Source organism: Vipera berus, assembly GCF_964194415.1.
Source record: "Vipera berus genome assembly, chromosome: 1".
Taxonomy (NCBI): Eukaryota; Metazoa; Chordata; class Lepidosauria; order Squamata; family Viperidae; genus Vipera; species Vipera berus.
Genome location: NC_138202.1, coordinates 340,635,983 through 340,661,371, shown reverse-complemented (window position 1 = coordinate 340,661,371; position 25,389 = coordinate 340,635,983). Strand labels below are relative to the sequence as shown.

The following is a 25,389-nucleotide window of genomic DNA, read 5'->3' as shown; positions in this document are numbered from 1 at the left end:
CCAAATAGATGCTGAAATGTCCATTTTCAATGCTCAAATCATAGTCCTAGAACAGGTGTGAAATATATCCAGGGTTCCCCCTCTGTTTCATTGTAACTCCTGTCAACTTTAACTGCTGTGACGATGTCAAAATGGAGCTCAGAATGGTATGCAAAAATATGAATGCAAAAGATTGGATCCCACAACAGAAGAATGTATTAGCATCTTTAAAATTACATCTCATAAAATAAGCCAAACAATCCAAATACTTATTTATCATGAATTGTATTTAGAAGGCACTCTGTGTGGCAACAAGCAAAAACTTCAGTTTCTTTAAAGAAAACATAATAGCCAAATGAAAATGATAAGCTGGAATGTTACAGTCTGTTGCCCTCTTGTGTCCTGCATTGTATAAATCTGGCTAGACAAAACTATCCAAAATATGTTACTTTTCTATGTGTGTAAAATGCCCATATATACAGCACTTTTTTGTTATTATTCTATGAAAACTCAGTAGCCTCTGAATCTGGATTTTGTAAGTAATTTCTTAGGATGGGGAGAATATGAAAAATAATTGGGGGGGTCCTCTTTCGGTCATTAAGCCCCGCTTAAGGGGGGCGAGGGGAAGAAGGCAGATGGGCAGGGCATCCCAGCTGGAAACAAACCCCGCCCTGGGAGGCGTGGCCTGTCGGCAGTGATCCCTTGAAAAGGAGATCCTTCACAGGCTGGATTTACAGGAGTTCGGATAGCTGGTGGTTGCACACCCGGGAGGTGAGTTGATTCGGAGACTTGCAGCGGTCGATCAGATTGCAGTGTGGTGGATCAGCCGTCCCTATGAATCTTGCACCAGTCACTGGCAGGGACCTCTTTGGAGCGAGCGAGAGACTGTGTGTGTGTGTGTGTTTGTGTGTCTGCCTTTCTCTCTCTCCGGGCGTCAGATTAACGGTGCGCTTGTTTGCAATAATCGTTTCCCCTTATCTGACAGGTTCTCCACGTTCTTCGCAAAAAAACCAGAAAGAAAACTCACAATCGTCCGTCATGGCAGCTGAGGTGAGTGGGCATCTGGAAGTCTTCTCCCTCACGTCCCTTTGGACGTGGAAACGACCTTTTGCCACCTCCAAAGAGATCTGTGTGGGGTGGGGGGAAAACGGGGCTAGAGACCGGTTTCAGAGATTGGGCTGGTTCTGATGGGACTGCATGAAGTGGTGGAGTTAATTAATTGTGAGCCACTTGCAAGGTTTATTTATTAAGGGCTGCAGTGCACATATCTGATTATGCCCCCCTCCCACTTTGGAGTTATTACAATAAAGTTATATTAACTGAAGAAAAGTGCCATGGTATAACGCATTGCATTTCTACCTTCAGTAAGCAAATAGGATGCAACAGTTATTATTTGTTGTATCTATAAGCTCCTAGAGGAATATGCTCTTCTCTTTCAGAGGCGAGAACTAGATGGATTTGATCCAGTCCAACAAGAGATTTTTTTTAAAGTTGCTCTTATTTGTAGAGTAGGGAAGATCCTGTTTTTAGAGCTTATAGAATATTTTTTCTCTAACTTGATATCCTCTTGCTATATGGGACTTGAGTTACACCATCTCCCCTACTAACTCAATTATTAACAACTGAAGAGCGTCCAACTGGAGGGAAAAACCCAATTAGGCAGGCAGTTTAGCTAGTACGTGAAATGTACCTTTTTTAAAAAAAGTCTAAGGCTGAATCATAAACATTTTGACATCCCTGTTTCTAAAAATGCTTCAGCAGTGAAGTAAGGTGCTTTATAACACAGCAGAGAAGATAAGAAATATGTTGAAATCTCTGGCCCCAAGGAGCTTTCATTAGAATGACTACAACTAATTCGAAATTAGATATAAATGGAGAATGTATATTTGGGAGTTTATTGTAAATAATGAAGAAATACCTGGGAGGGTGATTGCATTAATACATGTTGGAAAATCTGGAGTTTTGAGAACATTGTTGAAGGAAACAGATGCTTTTTATATGAGTTCCACAACTCATGTTTGAGGCATAAAAAGTAGTAAAAGAAAAGAGCAGAATGCTGTTTAAGAGAGAATGGTGTAATGAATGACTGAAGGTCAAAGAGGAATATATGGCAGTTAGGATACCACTTATCTAATGATTAGTTAAAACGCATTCTTCACAGCCATGGAAGCATGGCTTTGCTAGGAATTCTGGGAGCTGTAGTCCAACACATCTAGAGAGTTGCCAAGTTAGCAAAAGCAACTGGCATAAAGCATTTTAGTTCATGCATTATATTGGTGAGCCAATAGCTGAGGGATCAAGAATAAGTTCTGCCACTAGAAAGTTCCCAGTATCCTTCCCTCCATTTTTTAAAAAATAATTATCTCAACTAGTTAGAGAATTAGTGGGCTGGACTGCACCAGCAGAATTATTCTGTGAGGCTGTATTTGTACAGCTTAACTTAGTTACTCAATAAATTCTTATTCTGCATTCATGCATACATTCAAGTATATACTAATCATATATACTGCTAAGCTTGTAAGCCGCCCTGAGTCTTCGGAGAACGACGGGATATAAATGGAATTAAAATAAAAAAAAATAATAATCAGAAAAGTTGGTTTGCATAACAAACATAGCACCAAAAGCTAACTACAGAAATATTAGCCAAGTTGCATATGGTGCAAATATAGCTACACTAAATCTTTAAACTGTCCGTGTCATGAACCCATTCAGCAGTTCCATATAATATATCTTCAGAGTTGTAGAAATCAAGTGGGACATGAACAAGGGCTTTAGAATCTAACTCCCAATAGTTTGGGAATTGAAGATTGCAAATCAGATGGCCAAGGTGATCCAGAAAGGCATCATCACTGTGGCAGGGAATAATTTCAATTATCCAGGCACCAACTAGGAATCTAAGTTTATTGTGAGTGGGAGGGCAAACAGGTTCTTGATGTGCATTGCCGATAGCTTCATCATCCAAAAATTGGAGAAGGAAACTAGGAGTGTCAGCCATACTGGACTTAGTATTTATTTAAAGGAAAGAAATGGTTGTGAAGTGGATGTTGTTGGGACCTTGGGAGAGGGTGATAAGTTATTCTGGAATTCACTATACCAGAGGTAGGGCTGAACAGGTGGCAGTCATATCAGTATTCTAGATTTCAAGGAAGCTGATTCAATTAGCCAAGGGGGAAAATAGGAAGGATTCCATGTCCTAAAGTGAAAAAAATCAGGAAAGTTAGGAAATTATGAAAAGGGAAATAATTGAGTCCCAAACACCAATAATACCAAATAGAAAAAAAATGGGAGGCACCCAAGGAAACAATTTGTAGTTACATAAAAAGATCCATGTCAAACACAAAGGACAAATTTAAAAAACATGCATATAACAAAAGCAGAATATTAAGAAATGGTCCAAATCTTTAAGGTTGGGCTCAGGAATCCTAAGGACTCAAAATGAGATGAAGTTGTAAGAGAATGCTAAAAATAACAAATAAGAATTCACTATGTGTAGAACAAAAAGAAAGTTAAGGGAGCAGTTAGTCTGAATGGAGAAGACTGCAAGATAGTGAAAGCCAGAGGGAGAAATCCAAATTGCTTAACTCCTAAATTTGATTCAATTTTCATAAAAGGAAAAATTGGTCCAATCTGTCAAAAGCTGCAAAATGAGGGAGGAGAAGGAAAGTGTAGGCCAAAATAGGTAAGGAATTGATGAGAGCATGCCAAACTGCTTTGAATGAATTTTAAGTCTCTGGATGCAACAGTGTTTCTCAACCTGGGCCACAAAGTAAGGTTGACTTCAGTTCCCAGACTTCCCCAAACACCTTTCTGGGAATTGAAGTCCACCTCTCTTAAAGTGGCCAAGGTTGAGAAACACTGATCCAGAAACTGGATGAGTGACAGGTGCGATTTCAGAACCAGTGACTGTAATCTTGGCTATTGGAAAGGGACAGTGCCAGATTGAAGAGGAGTTAATTTGATTCCTATTTTTTTTTTAAAAAAAGTGGGGGGGGAAATAGACCCAGGAAATTAGAAACGGGTCAATTTGGTATTAATAGCTGGGAGAATCCTAGAAAAAGTAATCAGGAGATGGATTTGCAAACAGTTAGAGAGGACCAAGATCACTAGAACCTAGCATGACTCTGTTAAAAAACAGCTCATGCTGGACAAACTTACTGCTTTTTTTTGAGTAAGCATTAGATTAACAGATCAAAGGAATATTCTGAATGTAATGTACTTAAATTTCACAAGGTGTTTGATAAAATTGATTGTAGCATCTTTCTTAGTAAAATGTAACAATGTGGTGTGTTGGGTTCCTATAATAGATGGATTCTCAGCTGATTGAACCCAAAGTTTGCTCCTTTAATGATATTATACCACCATTGTAGTATACCAATCCATTTGGCAATCAAGTAGGATCCCAAGGTTGTATCCTAGGCACAGTGCCCTTCAAGCATTTTCATAAAAGAGGTAGGATCAGATTTTCACTCAATACAGTGATGGGTGGGTTCAGTCAATACAGAGCTGGGGAGTGATGCTAATACCTAGGAAGACAAATTCAAGATTCAAAAAGAATATTATATATTTGAACACTTGGCCATATCCAACAAAACGAATTCAATGGTAAAAAAATGTAGGTAAAGTGCACTGAGATAGAAAAAATGGACACACAGGTACAAGTCACGTATTTCGCTTGACAGCAGTATTTGCACTATGTTTGGTTGTTTTCTTGCAGATGTTTCATTACCCAAACTAGGTAACATCATTAGTGCTAATACTAGCTCCTAGTGCCAGCTCCTTACTTGCATTAAGAGCATCAAGGACCTCTCCTTTATTAGTAGTATTGGTAAGAAAGATCTAGGTGTCATGTTGGACCAGGGGTGTCAAACTGCTGGCCCGCGGGCTGATGCATCATGCTGAAACTGTGCCCACCCTATTGCCGGCAATGGGAAAAAAGTCGCATCACGTGACATTGCGAGTTTGACAACCCTGTGTTAGACCATAGATTACACATGAGCCAACAGTTCACTACAACTGGCAAAAGAGCTAATGAAACAGAGGTATGATAATATCACGGGCAATGATAGTTTTACTTTATGCTGCACTAGTTAGAGTTAGCATATAGACAAAGAATATAAACCATGCTTGAACAGGGTCTGCAGGATCATCTGGGATGCTACACATCTTGTTCACAACCTGTTTTCCTTGTTATCTTCTGGGAGGACATCCAGATGCAGCCACAGTTTTGCCCCAGATAGCATCAACCTTTTGAAGTCTCAAGTTTCCTCTTTCTGCTATGTATACAAAATGGACAGTGATTAATATTTATATGTATATATACCATATATATGGAATATAGTATTTGCATTTGATTCTAGTCACCTCAATATAAGAAGGGCACTGATGAGCTGGAAAGGAGTACAGACAAAAGCAGCAAAGATAAGTGAGAGGCTTGGAAACAAAATCTTATGAAGAATGTTTGAAGTTTAGCCTAAATGAGAGAGGCCTAAGGGAGACACCTGATAGCAGTTTTTCAGTGCATGAAGGACTGTCATAGAGAAGAGGATGTGGATTTATTCTCCCTAGTGTAGGACAGAACCAGTGAATGGAAAATTTACAGAGGGAGACCCAAACTCAAAATAAGGAGGAACCTTCCTGACTTTGACAGCTCTTAAGCAATGGAACAATTTGCCTCTTACAGGAAGTCTTTGACTTATGACGCTTTCTTTAGAGACTGTTCAAAGTTACAATGGCACTAAAAAGGTGACTTATGACTGGTCCTTGTACTTACTACCATTGCAGTGTCACTGCAGTCATGTGATCACAATTTAGGTGCTAAGCAACTGGCTCACATTTATGATAATTGGAATATCCTGGAATCACAGGATTGTAATTGGCAAACTTCCCAGCTGGATTCTGACAAGCAAAGTCAATGGGGAAGCCATTACGGAAGTTCGCAAATTGCAGTCATGTGATATCTCACTTAATGGCTGCCCCACAATGACAGGTTTTCTAGTTCCAATTGTGGTTGTAAGTCAAGGACTATCTGTATCGTCACGGGTGTTACATCACTGGAGGTTTTCAAGCAAATGTTGGACAGTCATTTGTCTGGGATGGTATGAGAATTCTTGCCCAGGATAAGGGGGTTGAAGACTTTTAAGGTACTTTCCAGTCCTATGATTCTATTATTATTATCTCCTCACCTCCCAAAGGAAATATGTATGGCTAATAGGATCCTGCTATGAAAATTAAAACCCTTATTCCCTGTCAAGATATAAAAGAATAAGGAACAAATGATTCTTTTGGTAGATTTGCCAAGCCTGCAATTTCACAATATCTCTTTACTTAGCTAAAATTTGTGATCAGTATTAAATTGTCTTTGGTCCACTTCCTGTCCTGACCAGAAAGCATTTAGAAGTGCAACTATCACATTAAAATGGCCTTATTTGAAGAAATACCCTCACCCCCCCTTAAAACTGCTGGATGAAGATTTAACCTTCCTTTGGCCCAGAAATCATATCTTCTGACCAGTGAACTTTGACTAGCCCTTAAGCACCACATGCTGTCTTCATGTTTGCTTTGAGAAAACAGGGCAACAGCTGTACCAGAATCATGCTGACCGAAGGACTTTTGGAATTGCTGCAGTACACTGAGCATATCATTCAAAATGAACAAACTGTATGCTGCCAGGTAGCCAAATGAACATGCTATATGGCGTATAGTCAATATCTTGCCAGAATCCTACATAGAAAGAGAAGCTTGAAGGTGTTTGGCGTGTGTGTAGAATAGTTGGATTCAAGTGGTACACTTGAATAAATATATATATTTTAATGAAAAAAGTTGTACCGTGGAAGAAAACTGTTAGGTGTGTGTAGATCTTGTTCAGTGTTGACTTCAGAATTCTGGAACTGATAGGAAGCTTGTTATATTATCAGGAAAATCCTAGCTGACTGAATGAATCTAGTTACTGAATGAACTAATTTTCTGAATTACATTATACACTGAGCCATAAATTAACCATATAGGCTCATTAAACCACAGAAAAATCTAACCAAGGGTAAATTAACCAGAGTTATCTTGTGTAATGCAACCACAAGATCTATATCCAATAAGTTTATGTGTATAATTATGTGTATAATTATTATTATACAAGCAATATTATCAGAGCCATTTGGCAAGTCGGTGGTTTACAAATTGAATGAATTAAAAATGAACATTTAAACATTATTTTTAGGTGCTGTATACATGGTAAAATATGTCAGAAGCAGAATTCCTCCTACATGAGTGAAAATAAACAAATCTTCTAAAACAGTGTCATGTGTTACAAATGATAGGATTATACTGTCTGGTTAATGGAAGCATTTTTTAATAATTTGACCAGCTACATGATTGTCCATTTTTTAGTCTTACGGTTTTCTTAGGACCTAAGGAAATGGATAATGATGTACAAAATATTACTAGTTCAGAATATCTGCACATTCTTCCATTATTAGAAATATGGTTAACCATCTTCTCTGTTCATAATGTGCTTTTTTATCAAAAATGTCCTCAGCAGATTGGTTATCAAAATAAATATATCTAGCTGCCAAAATTACTGTAACCTTTCCCCTTTCAATATATTGATTATAGTAGAATTTGTGAGAATCTCCTTTCTTTTATTTCCAAGATCTTGACATTAATGTCTAAATTTAGTAAGGTAAGGTTAATTTTCAGGGTAAAAAAATATTAATTAGTGGGGGGCAATAACTGTTTTTATGCAATGGACAAATGATTAGATGTTCTAGGTTCATAATGTTTTCCAAGTCATTGGTTCTTTTCTCAGTTTCTGAGGAACCATCAACAACTTATCAAACAGAGATCCAACCGAGAACTAAGGAGTAATTACTTGACAGTGACAAAAATTAACTTGCCTTCAGAAGTTGTGGGTGTTCCATCTGGAAGTTTTAAAGAAGAGATTGGACAGCTATTTGTCTAGAATGGTATAGGTTCTCCTGCTTCAGCAAGGGGTTGCACTAGAAGACCTCAAGGTCCCTCCCAACTCTGTTATATTGTTACTGAACCATCATACTGAAACTTTCTGCTTCCTCAGGATGCCAGCCACATAAGGCCAGTCCTGATATTTGGCAGTATGCAATATGGATGTATAAGTACCCCTTCCCCATACACCTGTGAGCTTCTTAAAGTGCCCTTGTAACAAAACAGTCCCAGCAAGCTGAATTGACCAGGAATGATGATGGAGGCATGATGCCCTAGGTTAATCTATCAAGAACATTCCAACAGCTTTAGATGATAGATGTTGCTTTCAGCTCTGGTGGTGATTGCCAGCCTCCCATGGCATGGGTTGAGGGCACCATCCTTCAGCAGCAGAAATATTTGGGCTAGTATACAAATATGGCATTGGGAAAAGCTATTGTTAACTTTTATGACCCATTATTTTTCCCCTTCTCCCCATCCTAGAGTGACAAACTTTATGGAGGAAGGATAGTGGGAAGTATTGACCCCATCATGGAACAGTTTAATGCTTCGATCGAGATTGACAAGCGCTTGTCGGAATTTGATATCTGCGGAAGCATGGCTTATGCAAAAGCTTTGGAAAAGGCTGGAATTCTGTCTAAAGTTGAAATGGAGAAGATCATCAGTGGATTAGAGAAGGTAAAGCTGTGACAGGGGTAGAAGGAACTCCAAGTAAAGGTAGCCTTAAATACATGGGACAGCTCAGCTTTAAGTAAAAGGATTTTGCAAAATGGATTCCCATCAGTATTTTATAAATTTTAAAAACTGATAATTAATTAAAGCATTTCCCCCACAGCTTTACAGTAAAAGCACGCATCCAAAAAATAGGCCTTGATTTTAGTCAAGCACTGTGTATGAAAGGAAATGTCATCTGCTAGCCTGTTGTCAGTCTACCCAGGTACGCCAATGGGACTTGAGGCTGACATAACCTGAGCCTGAGAAACAGGTGAAAGAAGAACAGCTAACAGGTTTCACACAGAGGGTCTGTTATAGGAAGGGAGGGGTTGAAATGAGTGGCTAAGGAGAAACTGAGTTGAAAGGAGAGGGAGATAGAAAAAAGAAAAATTGGCTTAGAAGCAGTCATCGATGGACTGCAAAAGAACTGAACAGCAATAGACTTACGTATCACCCCATAGTGCAGACATGTCAAACACAAGGATGCGGCCCACGAAGTGGTTTCATGTGGCCCGCGAAACCATCCTGGAAACAGTAAGGGAATGGCCCCCGTTATCTTGGCCCTGGCCCAGGCTGGCCGGGAGCCAATGTACAATTTCGTGGTGGTCATCTATGCTGAAAAACTTTCAGTCTTAGCTCCATCTGGAAACAGCGAGGGACCGGCCCATGCCACGTCGGCCCTGCCCCATGGGCGCACGCTGGGGAGGTATCACCCTTTGTGAGGAATGAAGAAATGCACCATCACCTGGAAGTGGCCAGCACATGGCCCTCACCTACTTCGGGCAGGCTAGGGGCTGGGTAGTGTTGTGCTTCTCTTCAAATTCATGCCACCTGGCTCAGCCTCTCGGCACTGTGAGGAGAACGCCCCGCTGCCTGCCAAAACTGGGCAGGCTGGGCAGCATTACACAGGTAAAAATCGACTCTCATGCTGCTCATGGCAACTCCTCCCACAGAGCCCACCAAGCCGGATATGTGAAGTAGGCGAGGGCCATGAGCTGGCCACTTCCAGGCGATGGTGCATTTCTTCATTCCTCACAAAGGATGACACTTCCCCAGCTGTGTTTCTTGCCTGTTTTTCTCCCTCCCTCATCTCAAATATTTTCCCACCACTCTGTTCTTAGGAAGGAAGGAAGGAAGGAAGGAAGGAAGGAAGGAAGGAAGGAAGGAAGGAAGGAAGGAAGGAAAGGGAGGGTCTGAGAGAAGTCCTACCTTAGTCCTGCCCTGCTGCCCTTTCAACATCCCCTTGCCCCCTCCTCCTGGCCTATCCTGGGGGGGTCTCCCATCCTATTGCTAAGGAAGCTTTGGATACAAAGCCAGGACTCCTCACATGGAGAGGGAGTGGGCCTCCCTCTTGATTTTGCCCTCCTACCCATCATGAGCAACCTGGCTAAGGAGAGCAAGCACAGCAGCAGCAACCTTGAGGAGGAGGTAAATGCAGCTGGGCACCCCCTTGGGAAAGTGGGGCTGGGCTTAGTGCCGTGGGTGCTTGAGGGCTGGGCTGGGCATTTGACCTCCGCGCCACTGTCCAGCCCCCTCCCCATATGGCCTGAGAGGAACAGTGAGGCTTCTCCAGGGGACCATGCCTTGGCACTTGCCCGGTCCCATCTCCTTCTGCCAGAGACCCTCAGATCTGTCCCACTCCTGCCCAGGCCCCCATAGGCACCCTTGACATGAATGATGTAGAGCTGGCCACGCCCACCTAGTAGGCCATACGCACTCCAGCCATGCCCACCCAGTAGGCCACACCTACCCTGGCCACACCCACCTGGGCCCCCAAGGGCAACCGCAATGCTGTTGCGGCCCTCAATGAAATTGAGTTTGACACCCCTGCCATAGTGCTTTACATCACTCTCTAAGTGGTTTACAAAGTCAGCATATTGCCCCCAACAATCTGGGTCCTCCTTTTACCAAGCCTGGAAGGATAGGAGACTGAGTCAACCTTGAGCCGGTCAGGATTGAACTCCTGGCAGTAGGCACAGTTAGCCTGCAATACTGAATTCTAACTACTGTGCCACCATGGCTCGTAAGATTCCAGGATGACTCAAGGCCACTGAAGAGGAATTAGCACAAGGATGCACTGCTAGAAGTAGGGCATAGCATGGGATGACTGTACCTAGCCAGATATTCATAGGAACAAAACAATCCAACGACACCAAAAAGAAGGCCCTAAGTTTTGCTAACTGTGGAAGGTTGCCAGCTAGCTTCAGCTGAAATCCTAGAGTATTTAGTAACAGTTGCATTTTAGGATAGGCATGGTGTCATCTTGGTTAATCTCTGAATCATAGAGAATTTAGGTCATAATGTACAGTAATTGAATAAGTTCTAAGGGACACGGAATAGGCAAGACAGCCACAGGTCTGTTTATATTCATTAGCTGAATTCCACAAGTTTATCTGTTGTCTTTCTGTTATTACTGGGCTAAGAATTAAAAAAAGCCCAAAAAGATTCCCAAGAAAAAACTTTATGTGCTGCGTTTTGTTTAGGCCAGGGGTAGGCAACCTCGGCTCTTTTATGACTCATGGACTTCAACTCCCAGAATTCCTGAGCCAGCAAAGGAATTGAATTGAAGTCCATGAGTCATAAAAGAGCCGAGGTTGCCTACCCCTGGTTTAGGCAATCCTAGGCACAAAAAAGAGGAGACACTAGGGAGACTGAGCAAATAAATATCAGATTCCTGTGAAGGAAATAATATGACAAAGTCAAGTAAAAAAAGTTGAGGCTGTGGAGAAATCTAGAAAATCTTGAAAACCATGGAACTGGACCCAAGGCCACGCATTATCAAGCCTGGAAGCTTTGGGGGGGAAAAATCTGCATGAAGTTTTGTTCTGAAAGGCATAAAAATTACACCTTATATTTTTTATTTAATGAATTTAAAGGGCAGGGAAGACACAACCAAAAAATGCCTGTGGAATTGAAGCCCTTTATAGGGTGCAATCTGATACTGGCTCACCAGGAACAAATCCAACACTGCTGGCTTAATTAACCCTGCATGGAAATATGCTTTGAATCTTTCAGGCCTAGTAATTAAAATGGGAAAGAGTTTTAATCTGGTCCAAAGTCTGTAAATACAAAGCACAGATTTCAGTTTAGGCTGAGAATTATGGAAATTGCAGTCCCACCCTGTTATGTCCGGATTGACGAGCAGAGACAGCGAGGCTTAGCAAGGAACATTTATTGAACTCACATATGTCAACTGACTAACAACGGTTAAACACTACCTTATATACTAACTGTTATTCAAAACGTAACCAATCCCCAGTCTTGAATCTCCCGCCGAGAAGTAACAGCCAATGGCTGCACTGGGTTTTCCTGCTGAAGGAGAACCCTCCCGTAACTAAGGACACAACACACCCCATCTGGAAAGTTGCTAAATGCTGCATTGTGCTGATGGTATCAAGTACATGGTTACTACCACCAGATCTCTGTCAAGAAGATTACAACTAGGACTTTTAAGGACAGGCCTTTCTATTAAGCCCATGAATGATCCATTAAGCCTTCTTTTTTCCCAGACAATAAGGACGTGTTGTGAATTACTAAACAACTTTTTCTTTGACTGTTGCTATTGTAGATTTCTGATGAGTGTTCCAAGGGCAGCTTGATCATCAGCCGAACCGATGAGGACATCCACACTACTGTTGAACGTAGACTCAAGGTTTGTTTGATTTATCTGCTTGACTGAAATTTTCTGATTTGAATGATAATGTCGATTTGGAATAAATGTCCAGACTGTTCCAGATAGAACCATTTGAGGGCAGAGTAGGATTCAAAGAGACAACAAGGGGTAGACCTTCTCTAACAAGGAAAAAGAGCATAATGGGGACGAGGTGGGGAAATGAGATAAATTTGGTGAACCAGTTTAGTGTAGTAGTGAAGGTGTGGACTAGAAATCAGGAGAACCTGAGTTTTAGTTCCCCTTTATGTATGAAAGTCAGCTGGGTGACTTTAAGCCAGTCACTTTTTCACATTCAATCCACTTCACTGGGTTGTAGTCATGGGATCAGAACTAGGAAGAAGGATCATTGTGTTGTACAAAGCAAAGGTAGGGTAGATATCTATAAATGAATAACTGATCCCACTGAATCTAGAAAAAGAGCAAAATCTGTGCCTACCGGTGCTCAATGATTTTTTAAATTTAAGTATACCAAAATTAAAAGGGATGCGTTGGCTCAGTGGGTTAGGACGCTGAGCTTGTCGATCAGAAGGTCGGCAGTTGGGCGGGTCGAATCCCGAGTGCCGCGTAACAGAGTGAGCGCCTGTTACTCGTCCCAGCTTCTGCCAACCTAGCAGTTCGAAAGCACGTCAAAATGCAAGTAGAAAAATAGGGACCACTATGGTGGGAAGGTAACAGCATTCCGTGCGCCTTTGGCGTCTAGTCATGCCGGCCACATGACCACGGAGACGTCCTCGGACAAGCGCTGGCTCTTGGGCTTTGAAACGGAGATGAGCACCGGCCCCTAGAGTTGGAAACGACTAGCACGCACGTGCGGGGGAACCTTTACCTTTACCTTTTATACCAAAATTACTAATCAAATACCCAGTTTTCACCTAATATATTTTGAAGACTCAGAAACATACCTGGTTTCAGTGGGCTAATCTTGGAAATAGCCAAACCTTGCAACTGCCTATAGAATCAGATGTCTTTGAAATGATGGAGAATGAAACCTTTTTTTTTTTAATTTCAGGAACTGATTGGTGATGTGGCTGGAAAGCTCCACACCGGACGAAGCAGAAATGATCAAGTAGGAAAAATCTGAACAGTTCCAATATAATTTTAGCTATATTGGCATTCTAGTGCTTCCCCCCCTTTCTGTTTCACATTTCTCTGCAAATGAAATAGTAGATGACCATTGAAAGATCTTGAAAATCTGAATCATTACGAAGTATTAAAGAACATCAAATTTGTTTTCTTTGATTTGAAATAGTAAAAAAAACCTAAAGTTTTTTGAACTCTGCCATATTAATTTAAAAACGTATGTTGCAAATGAAATAAAATTGCATTGATGTAGTTGCATCTATTTGTAGTTCTATTTTGGTTAGATAGTCATCTGGCAGAAAAATCTGATCTTAAGCAATGATTTTAGCCAGCTTATAAGAGGAGTTTCAAAAAAATTCTCATCTTTTACTTCTTGTATCTGATCAATGGTGGCTTGCAAGATGCAGAATTCAGAATTATTAAAATTTCTGTCCTCCTCCTTAATTTATGACTATCACTTTGTATTTGTAGTGATAGAAGCTTCAATGCACTGGACTCGATAGGGCAACAGATGATTTTTAGTGATAGTGTTGCCATTTGTATGATAATATCTTCACACAAATGGTATAAATACCCAAGATGTCTTAATCTCTGCTTTACCAGACATTTCAGAATAAGGAACACAGGAATCCATTAAAATGAGGTTCCATTACACTGAGAGTGGATACTTGCTAGAATAATTAGGTTTAGCCACTGTCTTTAATTATTCTGAACAAATGTTGAAATAGTGCCTTCCGACATCACCTGGCATCTGAGCTGTATTCCCCAAAAAACCTAAATACAGGCAGTCCTCAACTTATGACCACAATTGAGTCCAAAATTTATGTTGCTAAGTGAGAAATTTATTAAGTGAGTTTTGCCCCATTTTCTTGCCACATTTGTTAAGTGAATCACTGCAGTTGTTAAATAAGTAACATGGTTGTTAAGTGAATCTGGTTTCCCCATTGACTTTGCTAGTCAGAAGTTTGCAAAAGGGGATCACAGGACACCGGGACACTGCAACAGTCATAAATGTGAGTCAGTTGTCAAGCATCCAAATGTACCTCACATGACCCTTGGACACAACAACGGTCACAAATGTGAGTCAGTTGTCAAGCATCCAAATGTAAATCACATGACCATGGGGATACTAAGTGTGAAAATGGTCATAAGTCACTTTTTTCAGTGCTGTTGTAACTTTGAATGGTCACTAAGTGAACTGCTATAAGTTGAGGACTACCTGTAATCTTCTGAGCATCCTTTGGGAAAATCATACTTCCAGGGGATGGTTTGGGACTCCTTTTTGAAAAGCCAAATGTGTGCCTTTCTTACAGATAGTAACCGATCTGAGGTTGTTCATGAAGAGCTCCATGACAATGCTGTCCGTTCACCTTCAACAGCTCATTCGGACCCTGATAGAACGTGCTTCCACGTAAGCGTGGCTCTTTCTTTTAAGTCTAGTGGTTTACAGGCTGTGGATCAAGAGCATCTGCCTGAGTCCAGCTGTCTCTTCCACCCTTCCATCATCCATCCATTAATAAAATTCCCATAATTATTTTAGCAAATCCTCCTTAGTCCTCAACTGTTGAAATAAACCCCAATTCTCTCTTATTATCCCTGCTTAGAAGCACCAGGAAATGTGTGAAAAAATATCATCCAGCCATCTTATTCCCCAGTGGCTGACCAGATTCTTTTGGTAACCTGCAAGCAAAGCACCAAGTCCTTGATACTAGATACTGAGATATACAAAGAAGGCTCCATTTAGTTATGAGGACCACCAGCCCGGTATCACTGAATCACCCAGGCCAATGGTTCCAAGTCCTAAAAGCGAACAGTGAATGCCCTACCTTCTCCCAAGTTTCTGATATATATTTTTTCCTGGGGCTGGGGAATTCTGAGAATGGCAATCCACACATCTCAAAGTTGTCAAAACTGAGAAATATTGCACGACATGGAGGTTCCATTTGATGAACCAAAATGATGAAACCGAAATTGTAAACATCATTATTCTCCATGAATTAGATTCATCATATCTGAGATATGTGCAAAGCCTTTTTAGCTGGAGGACCACACTGAGCTTTGTGTAGTTGCCAAGGGCTGCACTCCAGTAACAAGTAAGGGACAGTGGGTTTGCCCTACAGTATCCCTCCAAAGTAGACTTAGGGGGACTGTAAAAGGATGCTGACCAACTGCATAGGATCATTAGGTACCTTCTGACCTGACTCACTAAGATCTAGTCACCACCCAGTAAACCTTTTTGTTTTTTTGAGTCTGACCTGCCATTGATCATGAGAAGCAATTAATAGGCACATAGTAATTTGGATATTGTTTTGGTTCATGGTAATAGAATGTGACAACTGGTGCACGTGAATATATAGCCTTGGTGGAGCAGTGGGCTAATGCCTCCTTAAGTAACACCAGCTGCCTGCAATTAGTGCAGGTTCGCATCCCACCAGGCTCAAGGTTGACTCAGCCTTCCATCCTTCCGAGGTAGGTAAAATGAGGACCCAGATTGTTGGGGGCAATTAAGCTGACTTTGTAATAATGCCGCTTGAGGTGTGTGTGAAAGCCCTAATAAGCAGGCATATACATAGAATGAAGGCTACTGCTAAGCTTGTAAGCCGCCCTGAGTCTTCGGAGAAGGGCGGGATATAAATGGAATTAAAATTAAAAAAAATTTTTTTTCATCTGTGAAATCCTTCATCCATTACAAAACCCATGTTTTTCCTTATTAATTTGTGACGGGATGATTAGTTTCATAAATAATTGTTGGTTTTCTTTCCCTCTCTTCAATTGTCTCCTCATTGTTAAAATGAAGGGTAAACTTGTAACTTTGTGGTCTGCTTGTTCTGTTGTAGTGAAATGGAGGTGATATTTCCTGGTTACACCCACCTGCAGAAGGCTCAACCAATCAGATGGAGCCACTTTTTACTCAGGTAATCAATCCCCTAGCACTTTCTGTAGGTAACTTCTGTTGGTGCTTATATCAAACAAATTATGGCCACCATCTATAACAGCTGATGTCCATGAAAGTGGAAAATAAAAGGTTGCATCTGAAAATAGACCTGCTTTTACTTTAAAATTGAACTTCCAGATCCAAAACTCAGATCCCATCAAATTTTGCTTTTAAAATTTGAATTTTTAAAAACTACGTATTTATTTTTCTTGCTTATATTAAATGCTTAGCATGCTAATTCTTCCTTTGTTTGAGATGGACTTACATGCCATGTACACTATTCAAGTTAATACTTTTACATAAAATTCTGCAGTCCATACATTCATGTGCCCAAGAACAATTTTGCTGCTGTAAAGATTTTTTATTATCTACACTATGAAAATTCTCTAACAAAAGAACCTTCCTTCCTTCCTTCCTTCCTTCCTTCCTTCCTTCCTTCCTTCCTTCCTTCCTTCCTTCCTTCCTTCCTTCCTTCCTCACAGCTTTGCTGTTGCTCTGACAAGAGACCATGAACGCCTCTTCGAGGCTAAAAAAAGGATCAACGTTCTGCCTTTGGGAAGGTAAAAGCAACCCCACCCCCCAGAAAATTTGTGGGCCAGTAGAGGTCAAATTGACTTGATGTGAACATACTATCTAAAGTTCTAAACCAAGAAATTTTAATGTGGGTGAGGAAAATCCCCCCCCAGTTGTATTTGCAAACACTCAGATTAGCCAATCTTTATTGTATTCAACTTGGTTTCCAGAAACAGGTCTGTGCAATCAAATTAAAACTTTCATTACACAGATTGACAAGATAATCATAATTTGGTGGCTTTGCCCAAAAGTAGAAAGAGAAAAAGGAACGGAGGACCTTTAAAAAAATATTATATAAAAAAATATTACATTTCTTATGTGGGGAATAATCATAAAAACTACTTGCAAACTATGATGTAATAAGGACAAATAGCTGCATTTGGCAGTTGCATCATAAGTTTTCTCTAATAGTATGGAAATTAGAGATTTTTCTTTACAATTCTCTACAAACAGTATTATTTATAAGCTAGTTGCCACATGTTTAAATTTTGATCACATGATCATGGGGATGCTACAGTGGTCATAACTGTGAAAAATGGTCATAAACCACTTTTTTCAGTGCAGCTGTGACTTTGAATGGCCACCAAATGAACTGTTGTAAATTGAGGTACTACCTGTAATAGGGAGATTGACTTAAAAAAATAAGGGAAATAGGTAGAGAAGGCCTAGATGCATTATAATTAATAATAAAATATCAAAATATCATGTTCATTCATATGGAGGAAATGGAATGAACGTGTGGACAAATGAGGGGCGCAATTCAAGATTCCTGATTTGGGTATCCAAAGCTAGACTGGCATTATTGACATTACTGGGGCCAGCCAAGCAAAGCTCCTCTGACTTTGTTCCATAGGATGCTGCTGAGGGAAATTCCTTCATGCAATCACTCTGGAGCATTGCAGAGGATCTGGGGTATGCCATTCATGCCATCTCTCCTCTGTGAGATGTCTTTTTCCCTATGTAGACATTTTAAGGATTCCTTCTAATCTTTCTGTTGCAGTGGGGCTTTGGCTGGCAACCCATTTGGCCTGGACCGTGAATTCCTCCGCCGAGGTGAGTTGTATGTCTCTGCTTGAATAAGCAGTTAAAATCTGTCCAGAAGGCAAAGGGATGTGCAGATTGCCAAATGAAACGAGTTCAAGGATTAGGCACAAGTATTTTGAAGTTCCCAAACAGAGTGATAAACATAATTCTTGATGTTTCACAGCAGTGGTTTCCAAACCAAGTCTCTGGTCTTCCACCATTATTGGTCAGGTAAATTAGATTGGTAGCATCTCAGGGACATTCACTCTCCAACCTTGCTTTAGAATACTTCCAAAGCCACTTGGGGCTTTGTTCTTAAAATAGTTCGTTGGGAGTGGGGTTAACATTCCTAACAAGAGAATTTCTGGGACTCAAGCATGGAGACATGCAGAGGTTTTAGTCCTGGAAAAACATGTTCTTTCTTTCTTCCACTTGTATGAGGATAAGTTAGATGTGTTCATTAATGAGGAAATACTCCATGGGAATTGGCAGAGGGTTAAAATCAGCAAGATGGTTTGCTCAGTAGCATGATCAGAGCCCTGCCTCCTTTGTGCATTTGTATGATTTTTGATCACACCTGTGGATAATATTCTGTTATGCATCCTGAATATACTTACGTTGAATTTCATGACTGTTGGGTCTTACATGCCAGCATGTAGAGACCTGCATGCTACCAGCAGAACCTTTTTTTTTGGGGGGGGGAAGGCTTTCCTTCTCTAAACTGGGACCCTCCAAAAATGTTGAAATCCTATTCCCATAGTCTCTAGAATTAACTGTATGCTTAATTTCCCCCCCTTTTAATTACAGAATTGGATTTTGCCACCATCAGCATCAACAGCATGGATGCAGTGAGTGATCGAGACTTTGTGGGTAGGTACATTGTTTTTGTGTTTCTTTTTGGGAGTCTGTAGCGGGAAAGTTGCAAAATAATATGATTACACACACACAAAAGGAGGAGCTGAACAGGAGTGTGCTTGTGTGATTGTCTCAAGAGCTGTGCTGGCCTATGCACAGTAGGTCAAAAGCTGCTAGCTCCAAATACATCAGCCAGAATGCCATGCGGTTCTGATTTTGATGGGTGGGTTGAAGGGTGAAATGAATGCATTAAGTCTTACAGGGATTGAAGGTTTTCATATCATCTCTCAAAACCTGTCCAATCTCCCCAAAACAAAGGCTAAGCCGAATGACTCACAGTAGAGATTCTAGATCTCAACAAGGAATGCTTTAGGGGTACTTCTTAATCCTGTACCCTGGATTATGCAATGATTGTTTCTAGGCAGGGCAGCATACTTTGCTTTTCATTCAGAAACAAAATTTAGACTTTTTCCCTCTCCCTCCCCCTTCTTCCTTTTATTAGTGGAGTTTCTTTACATTGCTTCCATGATCATGGTTCACCTGAGCAGATTATCTGAAGATCTGATTCTCTATACCACAAAGGAGTTTGGATTCATCACTCTCTCTGATGCATATTGGTAATTTGGGGGCATCCCTCATCCTTTCAAGACCTTGTTCTAGCAGTCTCATTCTAGAGTCCAGTAACTTTGATATTGCGTTGATGGAGACTCTTATCTGGAGTTCCTCCAAGTATAATCTTTTTTCCAAAAATATTGTTCTACTGTCTTTCCACTGAGAAACCAGATTGCTGTGCAACACTGAATAAAATGAATCAAATGAGCATTGTGATAAAAAAAACTTCAGTAATAAAACCATTCAGGAAGCAGAAACAATTTGAAAAGTCAATTTTGAAAAGAAATACTGATAGTCCTTGCTTACCAACTGCCTCATTTAGCAACCAATGCAGAAGTGAAGTAGTTAAGTTGTGGTGGTGTGATGTCTTGCTTAAGGACTGCACTGATTCACTTAATGATGGAAACAGAAGTGACTTCATAAGTCTGGTGCAGTCACATGATGTTTTCATTAGTGATCACAGTACCCAGCGATGGAGTTCACAACAGTGCCTCAAGTAAACATGGCCAAAGGGCATTTCCTTAGCATCCTTTTCAGTTGGAAAGCAAATAAATAAACAACTCCCACCTTCCTTTTGAATAGAAAATTTGTGAATTCATGGTAGTAGTGCAAAATTAAATATTGTTTGTGCATTAGAAGCTTGAGATATTTGCAGATGCATCATGATATTTTTGTTTTTGGTTAAAGCACTGGGAGCAGCCTGATGCCCCAGAAGAGAAATCCAGATAGCCTTGAATTGATCCGCAGCAAGGCTGGCCGAGTGATTGGAAGAGTAAGTGCTCAGGTTTCATTAACACAGAGTTTGTTTGTTTGTTTATTCATGTCAGAAGCATCACAATTAAAAACACTGAGTTGGTGGAAATGCTTTAGTAAGCTAGGGATATGTTTGCAAGGGAAGTTTTTAGTCTGAACATATAAAACCCACAGAACCTGACATGTAAATTCCACAGAACCTGCCATATAAACCCCACAGAACTTCAGTCAGAACTGAAGAAGCTTCTTGGATGAGAAGCGAAACATCTTCAAGGAAAAACAAAGTCCAGTTGCCTTTTGAAAAAAAAGCACCTTTGGGACGACCCACAGAAGGAAGGAAGATTAGGATATTACACAATTATAGCTCCTATTTTTTAAAGTTAAATATTCAGTGTAATTGTAAACTGAGGATGGCGTAGGAGGAGTCTGGAAAGAAAGCTAGTGCTGGCTTTCTGAGATAACAAGCATTCCTGAAGCTGTAGGGGGGCGGGCATAGAGTATTGATCCATGCACAAGAGATGGTAGCCTTGAAAGTGAGGTGGGGAGATTTACTGCCCTTGATGATGACATGGCCAAGAACTGGGGATTTTAACAGAGCTTTTTGGACCTCTTGCAGGCTACTGGACTCCTTGTGATTCTGAAAGGACTTCCCAGTACCTATAACAAGGATCTGCAGGTAAATGATGGGATTCTTTCCATCTGATCATCGAGTCTTGCTCTAGTCGCTGCTTCTCTGCATATTCAGCTGATTTTAGACCAGGGCTTTTCAACCAGTGGTACAGGTACCACCTGTGGTACATTGGCACCTGGCAGGTGGTACACAACCATCCTAGAAAAGTGGTAGCGGGGCAGGAGAATGAGCTGAACTGGTGGTAGCACCACACAAGCCTGAGCGAGAGATGGCTGGAGCTGCAGGGCTCAACGGAAGCGCCAGGATCAGCGCCAGGCTCCAGCTGGAGCTTGGCTCTGATCCTGGCACTTCTGCTGAGCCCAGAAGAAGCGCCAATCAGCTGGAATGTTGCAGCATCTCCAGGGTCTTGTGATTTACATTCAGATGGTTGGCAACTGATTCGTATTTATGATGGTCACAGTGTCCCAGGGTCATGTGAAGTCACCAAAACCTGCTGCAACCACCCAGTAGAGGGGGGGGGGAAATAAAAACCAAACACCCCCACACCCCACCCCTACTGCCAATCCTTAACAGAAATGCTCACAACAATGAAAACCTCGGACAGGAGGAAGAGCGCCACCGGGCAGGCAGGCAGGTGTCTTGCTCGGCTGTGGCTTGGGGGGCACTTTTTCAGTGCCATTGTAACTTCGAACAGTCACTAAGCAAACTGTTGTAAGTCGAGGACTACCTGTACTTCATCACTTTTTTCCTTTTTTTTTTTTGGTCATCACGTTTTTGACACCTTGCTAGGCGACTGGTGGTACTCAGATGTTGCCATATCCTAAAAGTGGTACAATGGGTGAAAAGGTTGAAAAGCCCTGTTTTAGGCTATGTAGTTGTGATTCTGTAACTTCCTGCTGCAAGAAGAGAACAATGTTTGAGCTGATAAGATCTAGAAAGCAGCCTGTGAGCTTATAGCACCTAGTCTAACTTAAGCTAGTGCTTCTTAACCTCAGCAAATTTAAGATGTATGGACTTCAATTCCCAGATTTCTTCAGCCATTCATAATTATCTATGCTTTTGGTGAGGTATAAATCAATTTTACCAATTTGATAACATTCCTGCCAACCATTTCCCTGGCTTATTTGCAAATTCAAAATTGTTTTGTTTTGCATAATTCATTTTTACGTCCATTTCTCTTACAGTTAACAAAGACAGCTGCCATTGTAAAAGTTTAATTTGTTGTGAAATAATTTTCTTTTTTTGGGAATTTACCACTGTCAAAGAATCTTGACTTAGATAGGCTGTCACCTGCTCCGGTTGGATTCTTTTTAGGCTAGTCTAAGCTGACATAATTAGGTTGTGTTCACAGGACATACTTAATCAGATTAGATAAAGATCCTAGGAGATACTCATGTATAACATGCTACGGTTGATTAACTTTTTGTGTATCTGTGTTGCGGCTAACAAGTGCAAATCTAGAAAATAGCTTAATTTAATATCTATATTCAACTTATGTGAATGCAGCCACTGAATATTGCTTGAGGATTAGCAAATATAGAATTACTTTTCTGACATATCGCCCTCATGATCATTATTGGGGAGGATCTGTATGTGATTATTATCAGAATAACCATGTTTATCCAAGTGGTTTATCCTTAAGTATTGGAGCTTATTAAAGACCTTGTCATTACTGGAAACTGGCTACTATGCTAAGATGTCCTTGAATCTTACCCTGGGAGACTGCCCATGTATAAGGTAGAAAAGATAAGTTTCTTCCCATAATATTTCACCTTCCACATGCACTGAAATGCCAGATGATGGGGCCAGAGGGTGTTCCTCCCCTACCAACCATTATCTTCTTAGGTAACCCTCTTTCAACACTTTTTTTTACAAATAGGAAGATAAGGAAGCTGTGATTGATGTGATGGATACCCTGAGCACTGTGCTTAAAGTTACCACTGGAGTTATCTCCACTCTCCAGGTGAGTGTTTCAAAAGGCTGGGTTATCCTATTGTCTAGAATGGCTTCGAGATTTTTCTCTGAATCTCCAAAAACCTAGCTAGCATGCGATAATTACTATCCCTTATCACCATTCTTTCATTCATTTTTCTAGATCAACAGGGATGCCATGGAAAGAGCCCTGACCCCTGAAATGTTGTCTACAGATCTTGCTTATTATTTGGTGCGCAAAGGAGTGAGTATCCAAGCTTGTAAGGAACAGAATCACTTATATCCATGTGCCCCAACCATGGCTTCAATGACACAGGATGTCACTGGGCAAGCAATTGGCTGGCCATCCTTTCTTACCACCCTAAAGAAATCTTGAAGAACCCTGAGCTTGTGAGGGGTTGCTGGTTATACTGACAAGTCTGTACCTTCCTTCAGTATCTGTTATTTTATTTAATGGATTTATAGGGCTGCCCAACTCAAAGAATATCCCAGCAGGGATCCAAAAGCTTTCATAAATGATGCTGCAATGAGGTTTTGCATTTCATGTCTGTGCTGCATTCTATAGTGCAGAAAGAGTTGGAAATGTCTGCACTGAAATAGCAGCTTCAAAACACTGGGGATCTTTTGAGGGTAAAAATTAGACAGAAAAATCTTTGAGCCTCCTGATTTTGTTCCCCGTGTGTTCCAGGTGCCGTTCAGACAAGCCCACACTGTTGTGGGGAAGGCAGTCCATTTAGCCGAGAGCAAAGGAGTGACTCTTAATCATTTATCCATGGATGACCTAAAGGGAATTCAGTATGTATTGGGTTATGGGAGCTTTTAAAGTTTTCCCCATAGCAATTACTGCTTTCAAGAGCTGTGATGGTGCAGTGGTTAGAATGCAGCATTGCAGGCTAATTCTACCCACTACCAGGATTTCGATCCTGAACGGCTCAAGGTTCCATCCTTCCGAGGTCCATAAAATAAGGACCCAGATTGTTGGGGGTAATATGATGACTCTTAAAGAGGTTTGTAAAGCTCTATGAAGCAGTATATAAGTCTGCTATTGCTAATTGTTATTGCTAACTCTTGAAAACAAGGAAGTCATATTTCTACCTCTAGTAGCAGTGAATATGGAGATAAGTCACACTTATGGAATGCTAAAGATTTATGCAAATACTACCATCTATTCAATTACCCTCCAGGACCCCACAATTCCATATCTTTTTTTCCCCAGGGATGGAAATTATTCCCTGAACTAGTAGCATAACCTAATTATGTAATGATGAAAACTATTTCATAAGTACAATCATAAAGAGGATAAAGTAAGCAATCTTTTGTTGTGAATGCTAAAGGGGTAGAGTGCTTAGTTTAAGTACCAGGATCTATGTCCAAATCCCTGCTTAGTCAGAAAGTCCATTTTCTATCAGCCTAACCTACCTCACAGGGTTGTGCTGAGGAATCATGAACTGAGTTCCAGGCTGAGGACCACATTCAGCTTTTTTAGTTGCATGCTAAGGGTTGCAGTCCAAAATAATAGTGGAGGCAGGACAAAAAACTGACTTTGGTTTCATTTTACTTGCTCTGAAACTTGGATAAATCTAAGCTGTGCACTTAAAAATTACAAATTAGTGATCACTTTGGTATGAGCTGAGGAAATTGTACTCCAAACCTTGAGAGGCAGCAGCAAATTCTAGGATAGTAGTGTTTTTTTTTAATTTGGCAACTTTCAGATGTGTAGACTCCTACTCCCAGAATTCCCCAGCCAGCATGGGAAAAACTCTGTTCTAGAATGTGAAGTTGTATACCTCTGCTTCACAGGTTAACTAGGCTGTGTAGTCCACTTGCCTTGCTAACAACAGTCTGTTCATTTTCTAAGACTCTATTACAGGGGTGGGGAACAATGGCTTCTTTACGACTTGTGGACTTCAACTCCCAGAATCCCATGGCTGGCTCAAGAATTCTGGGAGTCGAAGTCCACAGGTCGTAAAGGGGCCATCTTTCCTCACCCCTGCTGTAGGAGCCATTGAAGGTGAAAGCTGTTCCTATTTGCAGAGCTCCTGTATTCTGTTTCTCGGCCACTTAAAATGTGTGAAAAGAGAAGCGTTAGGTTTAAAAGACTGTCTTTCTGTAATATCTGACTGAAGCTATTTCTTGTTGTTCCTTCCAGCCCCATGATGGGAAGTGATATCTCACAAATCTTCAACCATCAGCATAGCGTGGAGCAGTACACCTCCCCTGGGGGCACCGCCAGGAGCTGCGTGAGTGCCCAGATTGAATATCTGAAGGAGATGCTGAAGAGGCAGAAGGATTAAGCTTTGAGTGTGGGGAAATACTGTCCCGTTGCTGCAGGTTTCTGCTTAGCATGTTTAATCACAAGATAATAAATACAGTGGCATATTGGATTTCAGGAAAAAATGTGTATGCTTGTGGTTTTTTTTTACTTTGGGTCCTATGTTTCAACCAGGAAAGATTTACTTAGTTATTATTTCAAAGGTGTTTCCATGTGGAAAGATTTATATAGTTATTTATTTCAATCAACGTATATAGCTATCCATCTCAACAGTCACTCTGGGTAGCTAACATAAAATTAAAACTCAAAAGAAAACAAATCAATAACAAATATACACATAACAGTAACCAAGAACAACACTTTTTATTGTTTTATTGTTTTTATTTAGAATAAAAAGTATCCTC

The 25,389-nt window shown here is 40.8% G+C and overlaps 1 protein-coding gene across 1 annotated transcript; it reads left to right on the top strand.

Annotated features, from left to right (window-relative positions):
* Window positions 1-712: 712 nt before the first annotated feature.
* ASL (argininosuccinate lyase) lies at window positions 713-25,207 on the top strand. The gene is made up of 17 exons (XM_081325285.1): window positions 713-750; window positions 965-1,029; window positions 8,416-8,610; window positions 12,215-12,298; window positions 13,329-13,385; window positions 14,713-14,810; window positions 16,237-16,314; window positions 16,817-16,894; window positions 17,908-17,960; window positions 18,738-18,800; window positions 19,288-19,402; window positions 20,085-20,169; window positions 20,767-20,826; window positions 22,661-22,744; window positions 22,877-22,957; window positions 23,402-23,508; window positions 24,863-25,207. The coding sequence occupies exons 2-17, from the start codon at window positions 1,018-1,020 to the stop codon at window positions 25,005-25,007; spliced, it is 1,395 nt and encodes a 464-aa protein (XP_081181411.1). The 5' UTR covers window positions 713-750; window positions 965-1,017; the 3' UTR covers window positions 25,008-25,207.
* The last annotated feature ends 182 nt before the right edge of the window (window positions 25,208-25,389 follow it).